This window comes from Carassius gibelio, chromosome A1, assembly GCF_023724105.1.
Source record: "Carassius gibelio isolate Cgi1373 ecotype wild population from Czech Republic chromosome A1, carGib1.2-hapl.c, whole genome shotgun sequence".
NCBI lineage: Eukaryota > Metazoa > Chordata > Actinopteri > Cypriniformes > Cyprinidae > Carassius > Carassius gibelio.
The window spans coordinates 38,420,051-38,443,130 of record NC_068371.1 but is presented as its reverse complement, the minus strand read 5'-3'; the positions used below and the strand labels follow the sequence as shown (position 1 = coordinate 38,443,130).

General features: G+C 38.1%; 1 protein-coding gene across 3 annotated transcripts in view; it reads left to right on the top strand.

Moving 5' to 3' along the window:
• The window catches only part of LOC128020799 (microtubule-associated serine/threonine-protein kinase 1), a 41,936-nt gene extending 19,188 nt beyond the window's left edge, over positions 1–22,748 (top strand). For all 3 annotated transcript variants that reach the window (XM_052607530.1, XM_052607523.1, XM_052607540.1), the window contains 25 exons: positions 1,881–1,969; positions 2,067–2,142; positions 4,547–4,619; positions 6,373–6,530; positions 6,625–6,700; positions 7,526–7,735; positions 8,587–8,688; positions 9,339–9,471; positions 10,448–10,515; positions 10,833–10,909; positions 11,010–11,218; positions 11,325–11,463; positions 12,357–12,489; positions 12,569–12,734; positions 12,953–13,054; positions 14,681–14,803; positions 14,870–14,979; positions 15,621–15,775; positions 15,893–16,152; positions 16,232–16,474; positions 16,584–16,813; positions 16,914–17,036; positions 17,166–17,299; positions 17,405–17,592; positions 17,698–22,748. In XM_052607530.1, the coding sequence (XP_052463490.1) occupies positions 1,881–1,969; positions 2,067–2,142; positions 4,547–4,619; positions 6,373–6,530; positions 6,625–6,700; positions 7,526–7,735; positions 8,587–8,688; positions 9,339–9,471; positions 10,448–10,515; positions 10,833–10,909; positions 11,010–11,218; positions 11,325–11,463; positions 12,357–12,489; positions 12,569–12,734; positions 12,953–13,054; positions 14,681–14,803; positions 14,870–14,979; positions 15,621–15,775; positions 15,893–16,152; positions 16,232–16,474; positions 16,584–16,813; positions 16,914–17,036; positions 17,166–17,299; positions 17,405–17,592; positions 17,698–19,439 (5,119 nt within the window). In that variant the 3' untranslated portion in view covers positions 19,440–22,748. The remainder of the gene's footprint in view (positions 1–1,880; positions 1,970–2,066; positions 2,143–4,546; positions 4,620–6,372; positions 6,531–6,624; positions 6,701–7,525; positions 7,736–8,586; positions 8,689–9,338; positions 9,472–10,447; positions 10,516–10,832; positions 10,910–11,009; positions 11,219–11,324; positions 11,464–12,356; positions 12,490–12,568; positions 12,735–12,952; positions 13,055–14,680; positions 14,804–14,869; positions 14,980–15,620; positions 15,776–15,892; positions 16,153–16,231; positions 16,475–16,583; positions 16,814–16,913; positions 17,037–17,165; positions 17,300–17,404; positions 17,593–17,697) is intronic.
• The last annotated feature ends 332 nt before the right edge of the window (positions 22,749–23,080 follow it).

Genomic DNA, 23,080 nt, shown 5'->3' with positions numbered 1-23,080 from the left:
AATGCAGTCGTGATTGGCAGCATCAGAAGAGCATCAGGCACCGGTGTTTTCTCCACGGGTGTGCTGCCTGCTGTCAGAGGTGTTTTTGATTTATCGCCCTCTTCGGCTTGAACTAAGATCCAGCACAGATCAAGCATATGCACTCAGACACACATATTTCTGATTATCCTGACTATTCTGTTACATGCAGAAAAGCTCATAAACAGGGGATATAAGATCAACCTGTCAGTCATGCTTTGTGTTTCAGAGATATGAATGCATCCTGTCTATAAGACACTTCCTGTCTCCAGCTAAATTAAAGCGATACTGTACTATATCCCATCCACATGTTTACTTTGTGTTATTCATCTGCCAGGGATGAATTTTAGTTCAGATCAGAGCTGTTATTATTACCTCAAAAATTAGAACTATTACAAATAGTTTTCAGTATTTAAAATAAAACTGATACAAGTAATATATATATATGTATTTTGCAGGAAAAACTTAAAGTTAAAAGGCAAATAAGTCTACATAAGATAAGTACTAAAATGACTAAAAATGAAATAAAAATTAATTAAAGCTGAGCACATAACTTAAACAAAAATACAATAATTAATACTCGCGTAAATGTTTTCTTGAGTTGCTCAAACTGAAAGATCAAAAAAACTAAAGCTAATCAGAAATATTAAAAATATATATATTTAACATCTAATACAAATTACATGAGTTACATACTAGAATCTAAACTAAAATTATGAAAACACCTTTATTTATACAATTTGGGGAAAAACACCTTATAACATCAAATAATTCAAATTAAATTTAGGAAATAAAAAGCTATGAAAGCAATCACATATTCATTCCCAACAACTAATTCTAATTACAAAGAGTCAAATAAATAAAGTATTTTGTTTTTGAATGTAAGGAAGGCGTTTACTCCTTTATTCACATTTGGGGAAAACACTAACCTTATCAATAACCTAGGTATTTAAATTTAATTGAAAAGTAGTCTAACTCGCCATTTGAGAGAGATTTGGGGAAGAGAGACAAGCAGATGTGGCCACAGGCATAAGATCATGAAAATATTTTTTATGAATCTTCACACACTGTCATACTTTTGTGATCTGTGATAGTCTTAGTGAAGTGAAACCGAGATGCAGAGAGACGACCAGAAGGACACTTAGCTGTTTTTATCTCCGCTGGGCTCCTGTCTCTCTCTCTCTCTCTCTCGCTGAGGGTTCGAGGGAAGAACATCACTTACTGCTTCCTGCAGTCTGATGCTGATGCACTTCTGTTAAATATTTCACAACGCACACACTCTGTCTGTTCTGCTGCAATGTGCTTTCTAAAAAAATACTGTCTAAATGAAAATAAATACAAATCAACTCGAAAAAAAAAATTAATTCATTAATATTTATTCATTTCTTTTGATTCTGGGGATAAAAGTGACTTGGATAGATTCCTGATCCATGTGTGTTTGTTAATTTATTTTTAGTGTTTCTCTCACACACACACACACACACACACTTGTAGGTCTGAATCTATAGGGCAAGATGCAGCCTGAGGAACTACAAGAAACCGATGAAAGCAAAGCAAAAGAACAAGAGACAGAAAAGATGATCAGAAGGAAGGAGAGCAGTGGGGAAAAAATAATTGGGAAGATCACTCAGGATTTTAATCAGGAAACACACACACACACACACACATCTACATGCTTAGATCAGGTGTGATGATTGTTCACTCTAAGCGAATAAACTTTCTGATTATTGCATCATGTCATTAAGTGAGTCTCTATGCTGATTTGTTGACGTTGTTGTCTTTCTTTCAATAGTTCCAGATCCAAACAAATCACTGACCGTTTTCTTTCCCGTCCTGAATGTGTGATTGTTCGTTTCTTTCAGCTGTCGCACCAGTAACCGCAAGAGTCTGATCTTGACGAGTACGTCTCCCACTCTTCCCCGGCCTCACTCTCCTCTGCCGGGACACATCGGTGAGCAGAGCACTCCTCACTGATCACATGATCCGCTCCTCTATCTACATGTGTTATTCTCTCTCTCTCTCTCTCTCTCCGTCCGTTCGTCCCACAGGAAGCAGTCCGCTGGACAGTCCTAGGACGTTCTCCCCCAGCGCACCAGCCCATTTCTCTTTCGCATCATCCAGAAGGTAAATAAATAGCTAAACAACCAAGAAGCTATCCTCAATCTGATGCTGTAGGCCTTGTTTAGAAAGCCTGTACACATCTGATGTTTTTGACATGTCTGACTCAAATCTGTTTAGTCATTGCAGGACAGTAATGTCTCTGTATCTCATGGGCTTCATGAGTTTAGGACCATGGCGAAATGTCATGATGGACACCCCAGTTATCAGTCCTCTCTTTCAACACTGGCTTCCACTCTCATGCTTTTGCCAACAACTTACACTGACGACACTGACAAAGCAAACAGATCAGATTTAATCACTCGCGGACAGTCAGTGCTAAAGATCAGATTTGAAGAACAAATCCAGTTTGTGTGCTGCCTGACTGAAAGCGCACATTTTCCCTCATCGATCTTGATTTCACTGCTCAACAACACAACAATCTCAAGACTCAAACTAGGCTTAACATCCAGAGCTAAGCTAAAAATCAATACAGACAGTGCAGAAGTTACTCGTTTTTTTTCTTCACACTTTTGACCAAGCAATGCAAAATCTTTGCTCTTGTCTCTTCTGCTCACAAAGCCTGGATTTAGTCGATCAAAAATGATATTATAAAATATTATTTCAATTTAAAATAACTGGAAATGTCAATATATTTTAACATGCAATTTATTTCTGTGGTCAAAACTGACTTTTCAGCATCATTCCTCCAGTCAACATTTCTGATTATTGCGGTTTAAAACGGTTGTCCTTCTAACAATATTTTTGTAGAAAATGAGATGAATTATTTTCTTTGATGAGAAAAAGTTTGAATTAACAGCTTTTATTTGAAATAAAAATATCCTGTGTTATTATAAAAGTCCTTACTGTACATTTTTTATTCATTTGATTTGTCCTTGCTTGATTAAAATATAATTGTTTACATAGTTTTGAATGGTAGAGAACATTTGAAAAATCTTCAAACATATTTTAATTTTCTGAATAAGGCTAAATTTTGTGTTTGTGTATCCTGGTTTGTTTATTTATGCATATATCATAAAAATAATTGTTTGTGAGCAGCAGCAGGAAGGAAGGAGATTCTCCAGGTGTCTAACACACACACACACACACACACACACACACACATATCTCAGCATCATCGTTCCCCAGCGAAACATCCTTTTGTTCTGAAAGACGAGTGCAAAGGAGAGATGTGCCTGTGTCCTGCGAGGGCTAATATTGGATTCAGTCAGTATAAATCTCATGCAGCGAGATGGTTGCACAGTATGTGTCATCAGTCCTGTCCAAAGCACAGCGCAGCTGCTCGCTGGAAACACTGGAAGATGAAATATAGTGCTTGACAAAGACCACACAATCCAGCCCAGTGCAGCAATACATCACAACAAAAGTGTGTATATGCACACCATCAACAAATGTCCTGAGACTCTTGGGCCAAGCCGAGCGGTTCGGCCCTGCAGAGATACTGCTTTCATTACGAGGAACCTTTGTTTCTGAGCGCACTGGTCCTCTTTTGAACGTGCTCTCTTCTTATGTAGTTTTAATGACCCCACTGGGCATGTTGCCTGCACAGAAATACACACTAAACAAAGCAGAAATGCGACAGTTGCCTAGCTACCACACAAGAATGCCGCCACATGAAACAGACTCGTAAACTCAAAGGACCTTGATAACTGCAAACGGGAAGCCCCGCCCCCAATGCACGCCATTGGTTGAGCTGATGTTTCTGTTTGTTGCAGCCAGTGACACTGAAATTACATACCTTTTTTTTATTTTAATTTGTAATAATTTTTTATTATAGAAAAGATAAACATTTTCACGCAAGGAAGATGTTTTTGTAAGGAGTCATTTATGCATTTATTTGATTAAAAATACAGTAAAAAAACGGAAATATTATTAAAATTTAAGATAACTGTTTTCTATTTGAATATATTTTCAAATGTAATTTATTCAATGCTGTATTTTCAGCATCATTACTCCAGTCTTACTCCAGTGTCACATGATCTTTCAAAAAATGATTTTAATAAGATGATTTGCTGCTCATGAAACATTTCTGATTATTATCAATCTTACTTATACTTCTTAATATTTTTGTGGACTTTTTCTAGATTTTTTAGGAATAGAAAGTGAAAAACAGCATATATGTCTCTACCTTTTTATCTAAAATTGTATAGTGTAATATCTATACAATTTTTATATCTGTAATAAATTGTAATTAAGTATTAATTTCTTTCATCTGCAGACTCATACTGAACATACCTACATTTTAATTTTGCTTGATATGAAACATTTAGCTGAACGTTAGCTTTCAAACATGTACTCTGGTTGCAATGAACCTGTTATTTATTTTTTGTAATTTTTTCACGTAAGAATAACTGTGCATCTGGTACGTTTTGAAACGGATTAGGAAACTTCATTTTGTCTGTCTCCGTAGGGCTGATGGCAGACGCTGGTCTCTGGCCTCTCTTCCCTCCTCTGGATATGGGACAAACACACCCAGCTCAACGGTACAGGACAAACCCATCCATAGAATGCTGCTGCATTTATATTTTTGACTAAAAAATCACTTAAAGGTGCTGTTAACCATTTTGCTAAAGTATTGCAGACACTTATTAAATACTCTCCTCCACCATCAAACACATTTGGATATATCAAATAGAAAGGCAAAACAAGATAAATCAAAATGGGTGAGAATGATGAATTTGCAAAGAATAATAATGGAGAAATTGTCAATTCTGCCCTTTTATTCGTAAATTTAAAAAAAAAAAAAAAAAAAAAAAAAATGTGGTATGTGAACTTCATTTGAGCAACTTGACATCTTTTTTAACATTCATGTTCATTGGTCTTCTTGGGGAAAGTTCTTGAGGTTATCTGGTTTTGCTCATAGACTCAAGTTGCTTTTGGCCTTTTATTGACTCCACAGTGACATATATTTGCGATTAAAGGCAAACTCATTCACTCATGAACACAGGGGAGCGTCAAGTAGGAGTGAAAATCATTAGCGCAGGCCCCTGTGTGTACTATGCATGTACAGTTCACTCGACTCCTTTGGGTCGGTAGTCTTCTTTCATAAGTGCATTATAAACCTTCTAAAATGACTCTTGCAGTGTCTTTGGCTCTGAATATTCAAGCCATGATTCTGCAGACAAGCAACAAAATAGGCTATAGAATGCAAAAAGTTGAAAATTTAACATAACTTTTAGAAAACGTAAAATGTTTTAGCTTTTTTTTTTTTTTTACAAAATGTGTTTTTTTTTTCTCATCATTTTATGTGCCAACACAACTTAAACTAAAACCATTTGAAAATAAAAACTTACGTGCAATAAAATACAAATATTTTAATAAAAAAAAAAATTACATTATGCATTAAAATGCAATAATAATAAATTATGAGTAGTAATGTGTGTATATATCATTATTTTTACAAATAATAAATGTTTAAAAAATCTTATTCTTAAAAAAATTCTTACATTTTTTTTATTTTATTTCAGATGAATATTCACCAAGGCAACATTTCTCATTTTCATTTAAAGTTCTAAAATCGACAAAAAGTAAAACTAATATATATATATATATATATATATATATATATATATATATATATATATATATATATATATATATATATATATATATATATATATATATACAGACTTATTATTAAAAAAATTATAAAAGTGAAAAGGAAAAAAAATACTAAAACTGTAACAAAACTGTAACAGAAATTTAAATGAAAACAGAAAATATAAAAAAATCTAATTCATAATATTAACAAAAACTAGAATAGTTTTTACTAATTATACTAAAAATTACACAAGTCAACACTGTCTGATTGATTGATTGATTGATTGATTGATTGATTGATTGATTGATTGATTGATTGATTGACAACCTCCAAGATAAAGTCCTAACTGATTTGTTAGTATCTGATTTTCTAAATGTATTCATGAATATAAAAATGTAACGATACAGCAGTGAAAAAAATTTTATTAACCATTTTCATTTCGTCAAGACATTGTCGCAATGTTTCTTTGAAAGGTATTTATTTCTGTTTCTGCTTAAGATGAATAGAAATTATAATTAGTATGAAGGTGTTAAGGTGTCATCATTTTGATAAAATAAACAGTAAATCGATCTGTTAATAGCATTCTCTGTTTATTTTTGTGAGACCACTGTGAGACTTTTTTGCCCCATCTCTAAAAGTATAGAAATGTGCATCCTGTATGGTATTTTCCTCACTCGGTTGTGTCATTTCTTTAGTCTTCCAGCTCGTCTCAGGAGCGGCTGCATCAGTTGCCGTTCCAGCCCACCCTGGACGAGCTGCACTTCCTGTCCAAACACTTCGGCAGCACTGAGAGCATCACTGATGATGATGGACGGAGATCACCGCAGGTGCGACCGCGCTCACGCAGTCTCAGGTACACAATCACACATCAGTGTCTGAAGGAACCAATCTATGCACAGTGTCTCTTATTCATCTTTTATGTTCCTTCTCTCTGCTTCTCTCTACAGTCCGGGGCGATCGCCTTCCTGTTACGACAATGAGATTGTTATGATGAACCATGTTTATAAGGAGCGGTTCCCTAAGGTTAGCGAAACACAAACACACACTTCAGACTAAAATTGGATTATTAAAGGTGTCATGATATGAGAAATCACATTTGCTTTGATCTTTTGTCTTTGTACCGAATCTAGTTTGTTTGGATATTGTGGTTTTTGTGACATCACACAGACAAATACCATCTCCGGAGCAAAACATCGACGAATAGTTACACAGCATCGCAGCATAGGCCCCGCCCACTGGCTTTCAGTCACTTAAAGGGACAGTTCACCCAAAAATAAAGATTCTGCCATCATTTATTCACCCTCAAGTTGTACCTGTATGAGTTTCTTTCTTTAGCTGAACACAAAAGATGATATTTTGAATAATGTTGGTAGGTAAAAAGTTTCCATTGACTTCAGTTGTAAAGACAACAATTACAATGGAAGTCAAAGGTGATCGAAACTGTTTGGTTACCAACATTATTCAAAATATTTTTTTGTTCTCTTCTCAGCGGAAGAAATTCATGTGGATTTGGAACGACACGAGAGACTGTCTCTTTAAGAGGCTTTAGTGTTTTTAATTTGTGAATGCAAGCACTTGCAGAACATTATTAAAGCGTTGCAGATATGTTTTGCCTACATTGCTTTTTTCAAATTTTTGCCATTCCAGTGAAGTCTCACCCCGAAAAAAAAAAAAAAATCTTATTTTGAATGAAGAAAATGTAGTTTTTAGGACCAAGAGTTTTGCACTGTTGCATTATTTTCTGGAAATATTGACGAGTGTTCATTTTAGACCCGAGTTTGTCTGTAATTGAGCTCAGAATATAGTCTCTGTTGAAGTTATTATTTAAATGTTGTCTGTTATCTTCAGGCCAGGGCTCAGATGGAGGAGCGCTTGGCTGAGTTCATCGAGTCGTACTCACCTGAGAACGTGCTGCCGCTGGCTGACGGGGTCCTCAGCTTCATCCACCACCAGATCGCCGAGCTGTCCCGAGACTGCCTGACCAAATCTCGTGAAGGCCTCATCTCCACCGTCTACTTCTACGAGCTGCAGGAAAACCTTGAGAAGCTGCTACATGAGGTGAGCATGTGTGTGTGTGTGTGTGTGTGTGTGTGTGTGTGTGTGTGTTTCTGCTTGTATGAATTAATATCTCACTTTACTTGACTGGTTTATTAAATCATTTTGTTAGTTCCATAATATTTCATTAGTTCAATGTTTGTCTGTTGGTGTATTTAAAGAAATGATCTAGTTAATATCTAGTTAAAGGATCAATTATAATGGATTTAATTATTATTATTATTATTATTATTTTATTTTTATTTTTATTATAATTTTTTTATCAATTATTTTTTTAATTCCACACCATCAGACATTGTTGCAAAATTCACTATTCACAAATATTGTAATACTTAATGCAATAAACATTAAATATTAAAACATTAAATATTTTAATAAATTATTTTAAATTAAAAAAACATATTTTAAAATGAAATGTAAGCTTGTGCTTACATGAAAAATCTATCTAAAGTAATGAGAAAAAATATATTTTTATGAGAAATAATATTATTTGTAAAATTTAACTACAACAGATATTTATTATTTTATTTGCTAATTTAAGAATTAATTATTTTATTATTTTATTTTATTATTAAGTATTTAATTATTTATTTAATATATTGTTTAATTTGGAGTCATTCAGCCCTTCATACATTATGGCCATGATCAAATCTTTTCCTTGAGCTTCGAATTTTGTAACCAACTATATATTTTTCTACAAAACTAATTTCGAGCATCCTAAATAATATGAATTCACTCAAGTGTGTGTCTGAACTGTTGACTGTTGAGTAGATTAAATGATTTTTAATTTTCCCATTAAGATTTTTAAGAGATTTCAGTAGTCAAAAGTATCTCTAACTTGTGATATCTGTCAGGCCTATGAGCGATCAGAGAGCTCAGAGCTGACCTTCATCGCAGAGCTGGTGAAGAAACTCTTCATCATCATCTCCCGTCCTGCCCGACTGCTTGAATGTCTGGTGAGAGTCTCCACAAACACACACACACACACACACACACACACTTGATCTGCCGGTCGCTGGGCTTGGTCGTTTCTTCAGCTTACTTTGTGCAGTTGTGATGGCAACTGGCTGATGGGGTCACCAGGGGTCAGGAGAAGAAAGTACGATGTACTGAAAGGCCAGAGTTTAACAAAACCCTCGACTGGTTTTATCAAACACAAAAAAAACTGAAAATGTGTCCAGTAGTGCGATCACTGAAAATAAGGATCAGTGGTTAAATAAATAATATGGATCACCAGATAAATACAAATGTGGACATGAAATATTGAGTTATTTTGGTGATACTTACAATAGTGAAAAATAGTTAATGCATTAACTAGCATGAACTAATGATGAGTAATATATATGTTACAGTGTTTATTAATCATTCTTAACATTATTTAATGAAAATACAACTTTTAACCCATTTTTGGTTCATGTTAACTCAGGTCCACTGAATATTAAAGCTGCAGTTGGTAACTTTTGACGCTCTAGCGTTTAATAAACAGAACTGCTTGCGTCTTGCGGAAGAACATCGTAGCCAAAAACGCCAAATATTTGAGCAGACCTGTATTAAGTGCAGAATGCAGCAATTGACCAAAAATGCTATTTTTTCCATGTTTCTCCAGGAGTTTAACCCTGAAGAGTTCTACCACCTTCTGGAGGCAGCAGAAGACCACGCTAAAGAGGGCCAGCTGATGAAAGCAGACATCCCGCGATACATCATCAGCCAGCTCGGCCTGACCAGAGACCCTCTGGAAGGTGAGAAGGACAAACACGACCGAACATCCTCACACAGCGAGCGCGTGTGTCTCCGGAGGGAAAGAGCGTAGAAGAAGCCGGGGAGAGGAAGGGAAATGTAGGTCATACTGAGAGACATTGTTGAGATTATGGAGCAGGTGAAGGTGGTGCACAGGCGGTGGGAAGTTTGGATTCCTGCCAAGAACACAGGGAGATGTGTAAGCAACGCTGGGAAGCTGGCCAAAAGCAGCCTGGATACACTTATTCTCTCTCACTGCAGAGCTAAACACAACAAAACACTTAACAGGCAGAAAATTCACTGTGTGAATTCACCAGTTTAATTTACAGATTTATGTAAGATGTTTTTATGTTCATTTCCACTTTATAAACAATGTGACTCAGTCTCATCAGCCCTAATTAAGTAGCATTGGCTCGACCAATGGTGTTGAGTTTAGAGCATTGACTGACCAATGGCAGACTGATGTAGCATTTAAAAAATAACCATTATTTTTGCTGTTCAGTTTAGTGCTGCTAATGGCATATCAGAGCGATTTCTGAAGGATCATGTGACACTGAAGACTGGAGTAATGATGCTGGAAATTCAGCTTTGACTCACTGGAATAAATGACATTTTAAAGTACATTCAAATAGAAAACAATTATTTTAAATTGTAGTATTAATTTACAATATTACTGTTTTACTGTATTTTTTTAATAAATGCAGCCTTGTTGAGCAGAAGACCTATTTAATAAAAATTCTAAATCTTATTGACTGCAAACTTTTGAACAGTGGTTTATTATTATTATTATTATTATTATTATTATTATTATTATTATATATGCATTATATAATTATTTAATTGATCTTGAGGCCAATTTAGATTATTAATTGGCCTAGAAACATGTCAAACTTCTAAAACAACTAATTTATGTCTCAGAGCCAGTACATGTTCACTGCATAGTAAAATGTATTAACCTACCTTGATTCTTGCATGCAGAAATGGTGAATTTGGAGAGTTATGACAGCGAGGGACCCCACACGCCAGAGACGGACGACTCTGCTGAAGTGAGTGTATTAATATAATCATGTTTATATTGCTTTGCAATAATGAAAAAGATTGCAAAGATTGAAACGTTTACCTACTAGTAATTTAAGAGAAAAAGAGGGTGTGGAAAAAAACAGATCAAGATGTGTTATATAAGCCTGCAATGTTCTCCCTCTTTAACATGGAAACATATTTTTAATGAAGGACTAGGCAAACTCTCGCAGCACGTCAGGGATTCAGGATAAAAGTGGTAGAAATGAAACGGCATAGGGAGTGAAATTATACTCCAGTTGATTTATTTCCCCTGCACTGAATCCTTCATGTGTCTTTGTCTCAGGGGAAGCTCAAGGCCATCAAAGCGCCCTGTGAATCAGACTTCCAGACTATCAAACTCATCAGCAATGGAGCGTATGGGTGAGAATACCGCTATTCACTCTCAAATTACTCTGAAACTACTCAAAACCAATAAGTAAATGTGTATAAAACAGATCTCTCCCTGTCGTTTGGATCGCAGAGCTGTGTATTTAGTCAGACACCGAGAGACTCGGCAGCGCTTTGCTATGAAGAAGATCAACAAACAAAACCTGCTCCTGAGGAACCAGATCCAGCAGGCGTTCGTGGAGCGGGACATCCTGACCTTCGCCGAGAACCCCTTTGTGGTCAGCATGTTCTGCTCTTTTGAGACGCGCCGTCACCTGTGTATGGTTATGGAGTATGTGGAGGGTAAGACATTATCCTCTTTAAGCAGTTGAATGAATCCTAATTTCTACACACAACCCAGATTTTAGTCATTGTTTAGCCAATTAAAAACACTTTATTTTTTATTTAGGCGGTGACTGTGCAACGCTGCTAAAGAATATCGGAGCACTTCCTGTGGAAATGGCCCAGATGTACTTTGCCGAAACCGTTTTAGCGCTGGAGTACATTCATAATTATGGCATCGTACACCGAGACCTGAAACCAGACAAGTAAGTGAGCGCCCCCTGTTGGAGTGGAGGACACGTATGAAAACAACATATTGATCCAAAGTACTGTACAAAATAGAAAAAAACTGTACTGCAAAAGCATCTTTTACACATTTTACACACGTGCATTAGTGCCCGTCCAATTATTCTGCAGCATTTGTTACTGAAGTATTTTTCCCATTTATTTTTCTCTTTTTAGTTATAAGCTATAAACCAATCCAACCAGCAACAAGGTGAATCTCAAGTTCACGTTACAAACATTGATTTCAGACAAAAAAAAAAATTCTTCAAAAGTAGAAGACTGTATTTTGTAAATAATTGCAACCAGGTAATATGCATATATGTGATGAAGGCATAGCTAGCTAGCATACTGTAGGCTGTGAAAGAACGTGAAAGAACTACAAACACATAAAGCACTGCAAATGACATCAGTGATTTCAACAGATGTTGAGTGTGTATGTAAAAAATATTTTAAGTTAAAAAATTACACACTCACACAAACTTGTTTTCTTAAGTAGTTTGAGAGCATAAAAAAGCTGCCTCATGTCAATAATAGTGACGTGATACTCCCAGTCTTCTGATTCGTGGAGATTTCTCTGCAGAATCATGGGTAATGTGGTTTTTCATAAGGAATTCTGAGGTTGATTATGACCATATTAAAAATACATTCAACAAAAGCTTATATGATCTATTAACTAACTCGTTGTTTACCGTAGGTCTGTCTTTAATGGTTTATAAGTTGTCGTTAAAAATCAATTCTAACACTATGAAGAAAATAAACGGGATTTTTACTTTGGGGAACCGACTGTAGCTCTCTGTTACAAGGTGTAAAACAGATCTCATGTTGTCATTTATTTCTGAAGCAAACGCTCATGGTTTGTGGTTCTTCTTCACAGTCTGCTGATCACGTCGATGGGTCACATTAAGCTGACAGATTTTGGCTTGTCAAAGATGGGACTCATGAATCTCACCACTAACCTGTTTGAGGGACACATAGAAAAGGACGCCAGGGAGTTCCTGGACAAACAGGTAAGGAAAGAGGCATGTCCTCTTGTGATTCAGTTCACATGCCAGGTGTACACAGGATGGTATTGTCTCTCTGTCCCAGGTGTGTGGCACGCCGGAGTATATCGCCCCGGAGGTCATTCTCAGGCAGGGCTATGGGAAACCAGTGGACTGGTGGGCCATGGGTATCATCCTCTACGAATTCCTAGTGGGCTGCGTGCCGTTCTTCGGAGACACGACTGAAGAGCTCTTTGGTCAGGTGATCACAGGTGAGTCTGAATCTTGAGGTGAATCCTGATCAAACTTCATGTCCCAGCACATCAGAGCTAATATTAGCAGCAGCGGTGTTGATTTGTGCTAAAGCAAACACATTCTTCTTCTCTGGAAACCTCTTCAAAAGTGCTCCAGAGCTTTGTAATGCCATACACTGAAAAGTGCTGAAGAGCTTCAGTGCTGCCAACAGATTTCTGTGTGTGTGTTTGTGTAGATGATATTGAGTGGCCTAAGGGAGACGAGGCACTGCCTAGTGAAGCTCAGAGCCTGATCTCTGCCCTGCTGCAAACCAACCCACTAGTGCGACTGGGTACAGGTACACATCCACCAGTTTAACACACTTTCACACACTTACCGTATTTTCTGGACTATATACTTATGTATATACAGACTTATAGTCAGGTGCGACTTATTTATCAAAATTAATTTGACATTAACCAAGAGAAAACATTACCTTCTCCAGCCACGAGATGACGCTCTATACTGCTCAGTGCTCTAGAGGCTGTAGATGGTAATGTTTTTTCTTGGTGCTTGGTTCTAAATAAATGCGACTTATAGTCCAGTGCGACTTATATATGTTTTTTTCCTCATCATGACGTATTTTTGCACTGATGCGACTTATACTCAGGTGCGACTTATAGTCCAAAAAATACGGTATGTTATAAGTCAAGACGTCATGAATTCAGATTGGACATATGAGGCCCTATTTTAACAATCTAAACGCAAAGTGTAAAGTGCATGGCACAGGTGCTATCAGGGAATGTCCAAACGGTTGGCGCGCCCGGGCGCATGGTCTAAATGGGTTGTCCCTATTTTCTTAATGAGTAATGGGTGTTTTTTTGGGCGTAACATGCAATAAACCAATCAGAGTCTCATCTTCCATTCATTTTAAGAGTCAGTTGCGCTCGTGTCATGACGGATTTGCTATTTACACAGCTGTATTTGGCATGTGCAAAGACAGAACGCGCCTCCGAAATGAAACGGAGTTGCTCATGTGTGAGCAAATATATAGCCTAATTCTGATATATGCGATGACTATCCATTATGACATGTAGGCATTTATATATATATAAATTTTGCATTGCATTACTTTGTAATATTTGGCATGTTTGTGTGCTGCTGTGCATCCCTGAGTTTAATAAGCAGCGTGTACGTTCTTTAAATAACAAAGAAAAAACATTGCGTCAGACCTTAGACCAGGTTTGAGTTGGTCTATGGCGCAGTCTGTTTTCAGCACCTTAAAAAGCGCCTGAACACACCACTTTTGATAGTGCATTCAAAAAGGATTTCCCAAAAGTATCGCAAGAAAGCATTGATGCTTTTGGAAATGGCAGCCCAGAACAATCCTTATCAGAGGACAGAAAAACATTATATGTTTGAGTTCTTTCACAATGAACAAATTGTGATTGTCAGAATAAAAAGGTTGCATTTTATGTGTGCAACACCCTGTGACAGAGGCAGTCCCTTAAGAAGATGAACCATGATTTTACTAAAGTGACCTAGTTCAACTATATATTTGTAGATTTCCATGGTTACCACTAGAGCAAACATAATTTAATCATGTGTAAACAAAAATATAACCTAATAAATTGCACTTAAAGCGTATTATCGTAATGTTAAAATGCTTTTTTTTATATAAAGTTAAGTGGATATCATTACCCATTACACTCTAATTTAAAAATTGAATAAATTTCATAATTTAAAAAGTTTGTATTTAAAGGTATCGTATCAATATCTACAATACTGGCATTTAAAGGTATCGGTATCGTACCGAAAACAAAATAAGTGGTATTGCCCATCCCTAGTAACTTTTCCACAAGTGGGCGTGGTTTCAGCACTGACAGCGGACACACCCCCAGCATTTGCTTATTTTTTCAAGATTTTTACCAGGATTGCGTGTTTATCTATTTGTCTATAAATGTGCTTCTCTTTACACTAACAGGTGGAGCGTTTGAAGTAAAGCAGCACTCGTTTTTCTTGGGATTGGACTGGAATGGTTTACTCCGACAGAAGGCCGAGTTTATCCCTAATCTAGAGTCTGAGGAGGACACCAGCTATTTCGACAGTAAGGACACTTGATCGCCATCTCTCTATCTCTCATCATCATCATCTCATACTCCCTCTGTTTCAGCACGGTCCGAGCGTTATCGGCACATCAACTCCTACGACGAGGACGACACCAATGACGATGAGCCAGTAGAGATAAGACAGTTCTCCTCCTGCTCGCCGCGCTTCAGTAAGGTCAGTCTGACACATGGCTGCATTCATATTTCATGCTTTCTTTCTCAGAAATACCCTTGAATCTGTAAACAGACACATTAACACTTATCTTTCTTCTTTATCTTTCTTCTTATTTAATTTTTAATGGTCCATCAAGGTCACATTGCATCCTCGGATTCCTTTTAGAGAACAGACATAATTGTCACAATTTTAACTCCAGTGATTGTGTTTATTTTCTAAAAACATTTTTTGTATAGATGTGCAACCCTCTTCAGAACCACTTGCTGAACAAAGACCTTGGATTAAATATTTCAAGTGATTTCAAGCACTAAATATAACAAATGAAAAAAAGCCACCATAAAGCATTACTGTTCAAACAGTCAGATCAAAGATTATTTAATCTTACTGACCGAAGTCATTTATGCTTAACAATTCTGTATTAATTTCAGCAGAAATATAGTAAAAACATAAATCTTACCGTATTTTTCTATTTGAATATATTTTAAAATGCACTTTATTCCTTTGATGCAAAACTTAATTTCAAGCATCATTACTCCAGTCAGTTCAGTGTCACATGATCCTTCAGAAATCATTCTGATATGGTGATTTACTGCTCAAGAAACATTTCTGTGATGAAATGCAGCCTTTGTTCTGTCTTTCAGGTGTATAGCAGCATGGAGCACCTGTCTCAGCTGGAGCAGAAGACACCTGTAGTAACCCGTCGAGAGCACAAAGGTCGCCGTGATGACAAGACGGCTAAGCGGGAGAGTCTGGGAAGCTTGAGGGACAAGAGCTGGAGGACAGGCTCACCTGAGATGTACGTTTGAGAGAGTTAAATTATATAAATGCATATGAAGACATTCTATCAAAATTATTGAATTTTAACAATCCCTCTCAACTACTCTCAACTACTTACTTTTTTTTTTTTTCACAGGAAGCGTCTATCATACTCTGAGTCTTTGTATATGGATGGAGATTACAGTCCTCCTATGGGTGCCCGGCGCCGTTTTTCAGCCCTAATGGACACGCACAGGTTTGCCGCTACTCAAGAGGGCGATGGAGAGCTCTCAGAAAAACAGGGTGCTGCTAAAACCTCAGCATCATTAGTAGAGGGAGCCACCACACTGTCATCGCCAAGTGCTAATGAACAGAGGAATGCTGGAAAGGAAGTTATGTCGGCAAGTAAAGGGGCAGGTAAGTGGAAATGAAAAAAAATATTATAGACAGTAGAGTTTCAGATAAACATATTTTCTGTGTATATAAAATTTTGCAGACAAGCCACTGAGACCAGGTGAGATATCAGCACCAAAGGCTATACCAGGAGCCATAGCAGTGGTTGGTAGGGACGGGGTGGCCATGGGTGACACCGTCGGACAGCGAGCGACCAAAGATCTGGTGCTTCGGCAAGCGCGTCACCAGCAGCTGTCAAGCGATGGAGAGAAACGCACCTCACGTCCCAGCAACAAGGTCATCAAATCTGCATCTGCCACCGCTTTGTCTGTCATCATACCCGGAGGTACAGTTCAGCCTTCATTCCTTGTGAGAACTTGTCATACATTCGTTATACAAATAATGCCAAGTGCAAAAAATTTTTATATATTGATTATTGATTTACCAATATCTAGTTGAGCAGCACGGTAGTTCTCCACTGGCCAGTCCAATGTCCCCACGCTCTCTCTCATCCAACCCCTCATCACGAGACTCCTCTCCCAGCCGTGATTACTGCCCCACTGTAACGGTGCTTCGTTCACCAATTACTATCCACCGCTCTGGCAAAAAGTATGGGTTCACACTCCGTGCCATTCGGGTCTACATTGGAGACACTGACATCTACAGTGTGCACCACATAGTCTGGGTGAGACAGCAATACAACATGAAAAAATGGTTGATTGACTATAGAACAGATTTGCAGCAATAGTTTTGTTGAAGCTAATTCCGTCCTTAACCAATCACAGCATGTGGAGGATGGAGGCCCTGCTCAGGAGGCGGGACTATGTGCTGGTGACCTCATCACTCATGTCAACGGTGAATCTGTGCATGGATTGGTCCATACCGAGGTGGTAGAGCTTATACTTAAGGTGAGACACAAAATGTTCTCATCAACGAGGGAAAATACACAGAGAAGTAATAACAGACATGACCTGAGAAAGATTTATTGATAGCTGTCCAAACAGTCCTATATGTTTCTTTGCTTTTTCTTTTTTCAGAGTGGAAACAAGGTAACTGTGACCACAACACCTTTTGAAAACACATCCATTAAAGTGGGACCAGCACGCAAGTCCAGTTGCAAGTCCAAGATGGCTAGACGCAGTAAGAGGACAGTCAAAGAGGGACAGGAGAGGTAAAATGTGCCTCCAGTTGTGAAGATTGTCTATATAAAGAATATCTTTCATCTTTTTTTTTACCCCTGTCTGTTTCTCTATTTTTCTTCCATGATCATTCACAGTAAGAGGCGTGGGTCTTTGTTCCGCAAAATAACTAAGCAATCCAACTTGCTGCATACGAGCCGTAGCCTGTCATCTCTGAACCGGTCCCTCTCATCCAGCGATAGTCTTCCTGGCTCTCCGACACACAGCCTGTCCGGTCACTCCCCTACCCAGGGCTACCGCTCAACCCCTGAGTCATCCCACCTTGGTGAGTAGATCAATGCATATGTTGTGATATCAAAGGTAAAACCAGCAACTTTAAAAGTTTAGTTTATACATTCATTTCAATTGCCTTTTGATATTCTTGACCCAGGTGCCTCCTCCCAGAGCAGTTCTCCTGCCTCCAGTGCCCCGAATTCCCCTGCAACAACCCAGCATATGAGACCCAGCTCCCTGCATGGACTTTCCCCCAAACTACACCGCCAATACCGTTCAGCCCGCTGCAAGTCAGCAGGCAACATTCCTTTGTCTCCATTGGCTCATACACCATCCCCAACTCAGTCCTCACCACCTCCTTTGCCTGGGCACACAGTCGGGAGCTCCAACACCACCCAAACCTTTCCTGCCAAACTACACTCATCTCCACCAATCATAAGGCCTAGACCCAAGAGTGCTGAGCCACCCAGATCACCACTACTCAAAAGAGTGCAGTCAGCAGAGAAACTTGGGTCACCTCTTTCATCTTCATCTGATAAGAAAGGTGGGATTGGGTTGATGAGGAAGCACAGTTTGGAGGTTGGACATTCAGATTATCGTAAGGATGGTTTCCACTGTGAGCTTGGCCTCCAGAGTTTGGTGGAAATTGAGGGTGAGAATCTGGCATCTGCTCCAACAACTTCTCCTTCACCCACTCAACCGACACCATCATCGCCTGAAAAGGGCGTTCTGAAGCCGGTCAGGAAGCTGGGCAGGCAGGAGTCACCTTTGAGTAGAGATGCTTTGCTTGCCGGGAGAGAAAGGGATCGAGACAAGGAGAGGACTGGTGAACCAAGTCAAGCTAGTGAAGCTAAAACAGGGGTGGTTAAAGAGACCCTCTCTTCTGGTGGCATTACTCTATCTGGAAATAAGAAATCTGCAAGTGTTGAAGCATATCAGCGGCCCCCTTCCACACTGCAGGAAAGTTGCCAAGCCAAGCCTCAGACTTGGCAGCCTCCATTGACCAAGTCTTCTCCGGTAGCATCAGAGTCCAAACCTCTATTCCAAGTTGCCTCTCTTCCATCGCCCCTGACCACGTCTTCCCCGTCTGTCAAAGCAACAGATCCAAGTTTCATTAAGGAAACAGCAAATGATGACCAAGGAAGTCTTACAAAAATTGCCCAAAGCCAGGCACTAGGAACAACTAAGCCTTCATACTCTGTGAGTACATTTGGTGTTATTAACAAAGAGTTGTTGGAGAAAGAAGGGGGAAAGGATACTGGGAAGACTTCAACTTCAGTCAAGCCAAGTATGCCATGCAGTGATCTCGGGAAGACAACAAGCACAGAGATAACCAAAGCAAATAATGGACCAGGTGATGGAGAGGGTCTCAAAAAGAGCATATTAGATTCCCATACCAGAACTTTAGATGTCAGGGCAAGAACTGCTCCATCCAAAGGGGTTGTCCCATCTCACCCACCCCAGGTGCAGTGCTCTGCTTTGGGAAAACTTAGGCAGGACAAGGGCTTAGCTCCGGTCAGCTGCTACCGGGGAACACTGGATTGGGAAGACAAATGCCTCTTGGAAGTAGTTGAGGAACACTCTCCATCTCCCACTTCTTCTCCAACTGGAGTTCCTCCTGATCTGCCCAAAACTCAACTTCAGTCTCCTGGTGAAAAATCTGGTTTGGCTACACAGTTGACAAGCACAGGGAAATCTATAGGGTCTGATAAAGGTGGAACTCAGGAGGGGCCCAAGCCCAAAGAGACCCCCGAATCATTGGGGGTCACCAAGGCTTGTGCACCAGGAAGACCTGATCCTTCTTCTGGGAGTAGACCAAGCTCCAAAGTAGTCAGCCAGAGTCCTACTAGCACCTCTCCGCAGGTGAAGACTGTCATTACTCCTCAGAATGGCTCTTGATCTTCTGCTAGTTGGAATAATTAATGCATTAAACCATATTACGCTGAACAAAGACAACAACTCCAAGGTTATTTCAAAGGCTGTTATTTAGTGTACATGCAGAGCTGCATCAGAAAAAGTTATAGAAGTATTATATTAGAATGTGTGTTGGGTATTTGTGTATGAGGTGATGATTGGGTGCATGTTTTGTGGTGCTTGTGCTACAAAGTAAAAAAAAATGGACAAGTGCAAAGTGCTTTAACAGATCAAGCAATGCTGAATTCTATGAACACCAAAACAATGTTATGTGTACTTTTCCTAAGGTGACCAACCACTCAATTTCCTTAAACACAAAAACTGAAAAGAATTTGTTCAAGGTTACAGCATATCAAGTTTTTGGCATTGACAGAACGCATTGCTTCTTTTGCAGTTTTTGTTTTTTGGGCTTCTTACATGATTCAGGAGTTTCTAATCAGGTTTAACACAACCATTAGTGCAGGGGCAGCAATGCCCCCCACCACCCCACAACATGACCCCAGAACCAAGTGGGGACCTCCCCCCATTGTCTTAGAGCAGACCAAGAATGGACTGGAACTAATTGAGGTTTAAGTCAATGCCATACCGTTCTGTGAAAGGCCGCCTCTGCATTAATGGCTAGTGCATACTGCTTTAGCCATGAGGAGGATGTTGCCTAAACCATAGATTTATTCCCCTTATAAAATTCCCTCTTAACTAAGTCTCTCATCACACTGAATTAAGACAGTTGAAACTGTTGACATTTTGTTAATTGTGCAGATTGATGCCTTCTGAGGTAAATATCAGTCCCTTAACAGAAAGGTGGTGCATTTGAAAGACTAAAATATTCAAAGCTTACATTGAAATAACTCCACCAATATAATAAATGGTATTATAAATTTAGCATCTTGTAGCTACATTTAGCTATTTATTTTCAAATCAAATCAAACTAACTAAACTGAAAAGACAATGGTATTCCTCCGAGATAATCATTGATCACAGACAGGCACCTCTATGTTTGCATACTTGCATATAGTGTTTTATAGCCTTACAGTGTCTCTGTAAATTTACAGTTTACTGGCAGATTTAATACTCACAAGTAGGTCAATGTAATGCACAGCGCTTGACATGGACTGGTGCATCTCTACTCTATTTTGTGCTACTGAATTCTCTTTGAAAGTGATGGTTGACCTCACTGTGACTCTAGCGCTCAAGTCTCATATTCGCTACCTGAATAATAATTCTCCAGCCATGGGGGTTTGCAGTTGGTTAAAGCAAGGGGTCAAAGTTTGGCTGTTAAGTATGGCCCAGTTAGCCCCTGATGTTAGATGTCATAACTACACCATCTGGCTGTTAAAGAGAGCATTCACAGTCATTCAAAAGAAGCTGTGTATTGAAAGAATGCAAATGCATTTTGTAAATCAATAAAATGAGGTGAAATGAGTGGTTAAGGGTTTGAACATCTCTGCAAGTCTCTGGCTATGTTTTCTGGAGCAGTGGCTATTGAAAGTGAGATCATAAACTAAAAAACATAATGATTTAAGTGCTAAATGCATATCAAGAATTTCGGAGTACATGAGCATTGTCTTTTCATAACACAGGTCTTGATTACAGAAATTGTTGGATCAGCAAATTAACGATGGTTGTTGGAATCTGACTGAAAGAGGATTCTATGGTAAAAATATTCTGTAGTTGCTCAGGCATCAGTAAATGTCACTGTTGTCATGGCAACGCGGAGCCGGTGTAGCCTGTCGCCTGCTGACATTTCTTTGTGTGGTCTGAATGTTGTTCACTAACATGCAATGAAAATATCACTAAACATTTGTTACTAAAGTAACTCTGTTTTAACTTAAACTTATGCAAAACAAATGTTTGTAGGGATGTGTGGGGATTTTTTGCCATATCCATTGAAACATCAATAGCAAACATTAGTAAAGATGAACAGTGGTTTTACTACAGTAACCATAGTTTACCATAGTGAAACATAATAAAGAAATGGTATAAAACCATAATAACCACATATATATTTGATTTATCCTTTTCATTATTTTTTATGCCATGTATAAATAAGCATATTGCTAGTTTTAATACAAATATATCAAGAAGATGGTGATGATGATGGAGATGATGAGTTGAGGTGTGGCTGAAATAGATGGATTTATGCTGCCACCTGATGGATAACACAAACACTGTCACCAGAGTGTTACATCACTTACATCTTATATTTACAGGGATAATAGTAGTATGGGTTGCAATCAGTGACGAAACCAAGAGTGCTTTATTTATTTGTATGTCATTGTAACGTACAAAGGTCTTGAATTGCTGTAGCATGATGATGCCTTTGGATAGACATTAAGATATCGATTAATCTTTCCATAAATGTATTCTGACGTTGCTTATCTCTCATCAACTCTCATCTCACATAGCTTTTGCCGTTTCATATCTGGTTTCAGTATTAGTGATTTAATGTATTATATAGAAACTCAACAGAGTATACCAGAGAGTTATTTGGATGCATCAGTGAAATGGAGAAGTGACGACAAAATATGCACAAAATAATGTAAAAATTTTGGGTGAAGGTGTGAATATATCTGATGTTATATTTGTAACACACAAGAAAACTGATTTTCAGTTGTTGTTGTTTTTTTTTTTTTTTTCATATTCGGCCCTTTCCCGTGCATGAATTCTCTGTTGTGGTTAAAGGCAACTAACATTTCACTGGCCTGAATGTTTCCACCATGTGACTGTTACAGCGGATGGAATATGAGACTAATGTTTTATAATGATCACTTACTCTGTGCTGTAAAGCCCTGTGTCTTATTCAGCTCTGAATGATTGGATTTACACTGCACAACAGATTCACAGAGTGGACTGAAAACAAGAATCCACACATATTGAAAGTATCCGCTCCTATATGTCAGATTATATTGTGTTTGTGTTCATGTGGCCATATTTGAAAAAGTTCCTTTTTTATTTTATTTTTTATTGTAATTTCCTATAAAATGTGATCTTATGAGAATGCACTTTATTTCATGTCATTTTTTGTATACGTTCTTTGTTGTTTTATCCAACTGTCCAAAATTCTGTACAATACTGTACATGGAGGTATATAAAGATATAAAGGTATTCCTACACAGGATAAATTAAGAGGATCTCAGTCTTGTATCACCTGTTATGAGGCATTTTGGACATTCATTTGTTAGTTTATTCTATTTATTTGGCTCTGTACATCAATTTATTTACAGCAAATATCAAGCGATCCATTAACTGAGGTGAATTGTGTGTAATCTATTAATAAAGAGATATTGTATAAAATGACAAGCTTGTTTTATTTGCTTTGGAGAATAACCTACTAAACTTGAACTGGAAAGTTCATCAAGACAAAAGGTGAACCAGAACCTTCTTGTCTATTTGTTCGAGTTGCTAGGGTTTTTGCTGGTTAAGGTATTGCTAGATTCTTAGTCAAGTCTAAATAGTAATAGACTTTTGGTCACAGATCTTTTGACCTCCCTTATCACTGTTTAAGGGATTATTAGTTAACACTACTCAAACTGACTTTTTGCGAATACAAAAACTAGCTGATACTTTTATTATGAACACAGCGATGCTATTAGTGCTTTGCAAGCAGAGTCTACTCAACTGCAAAC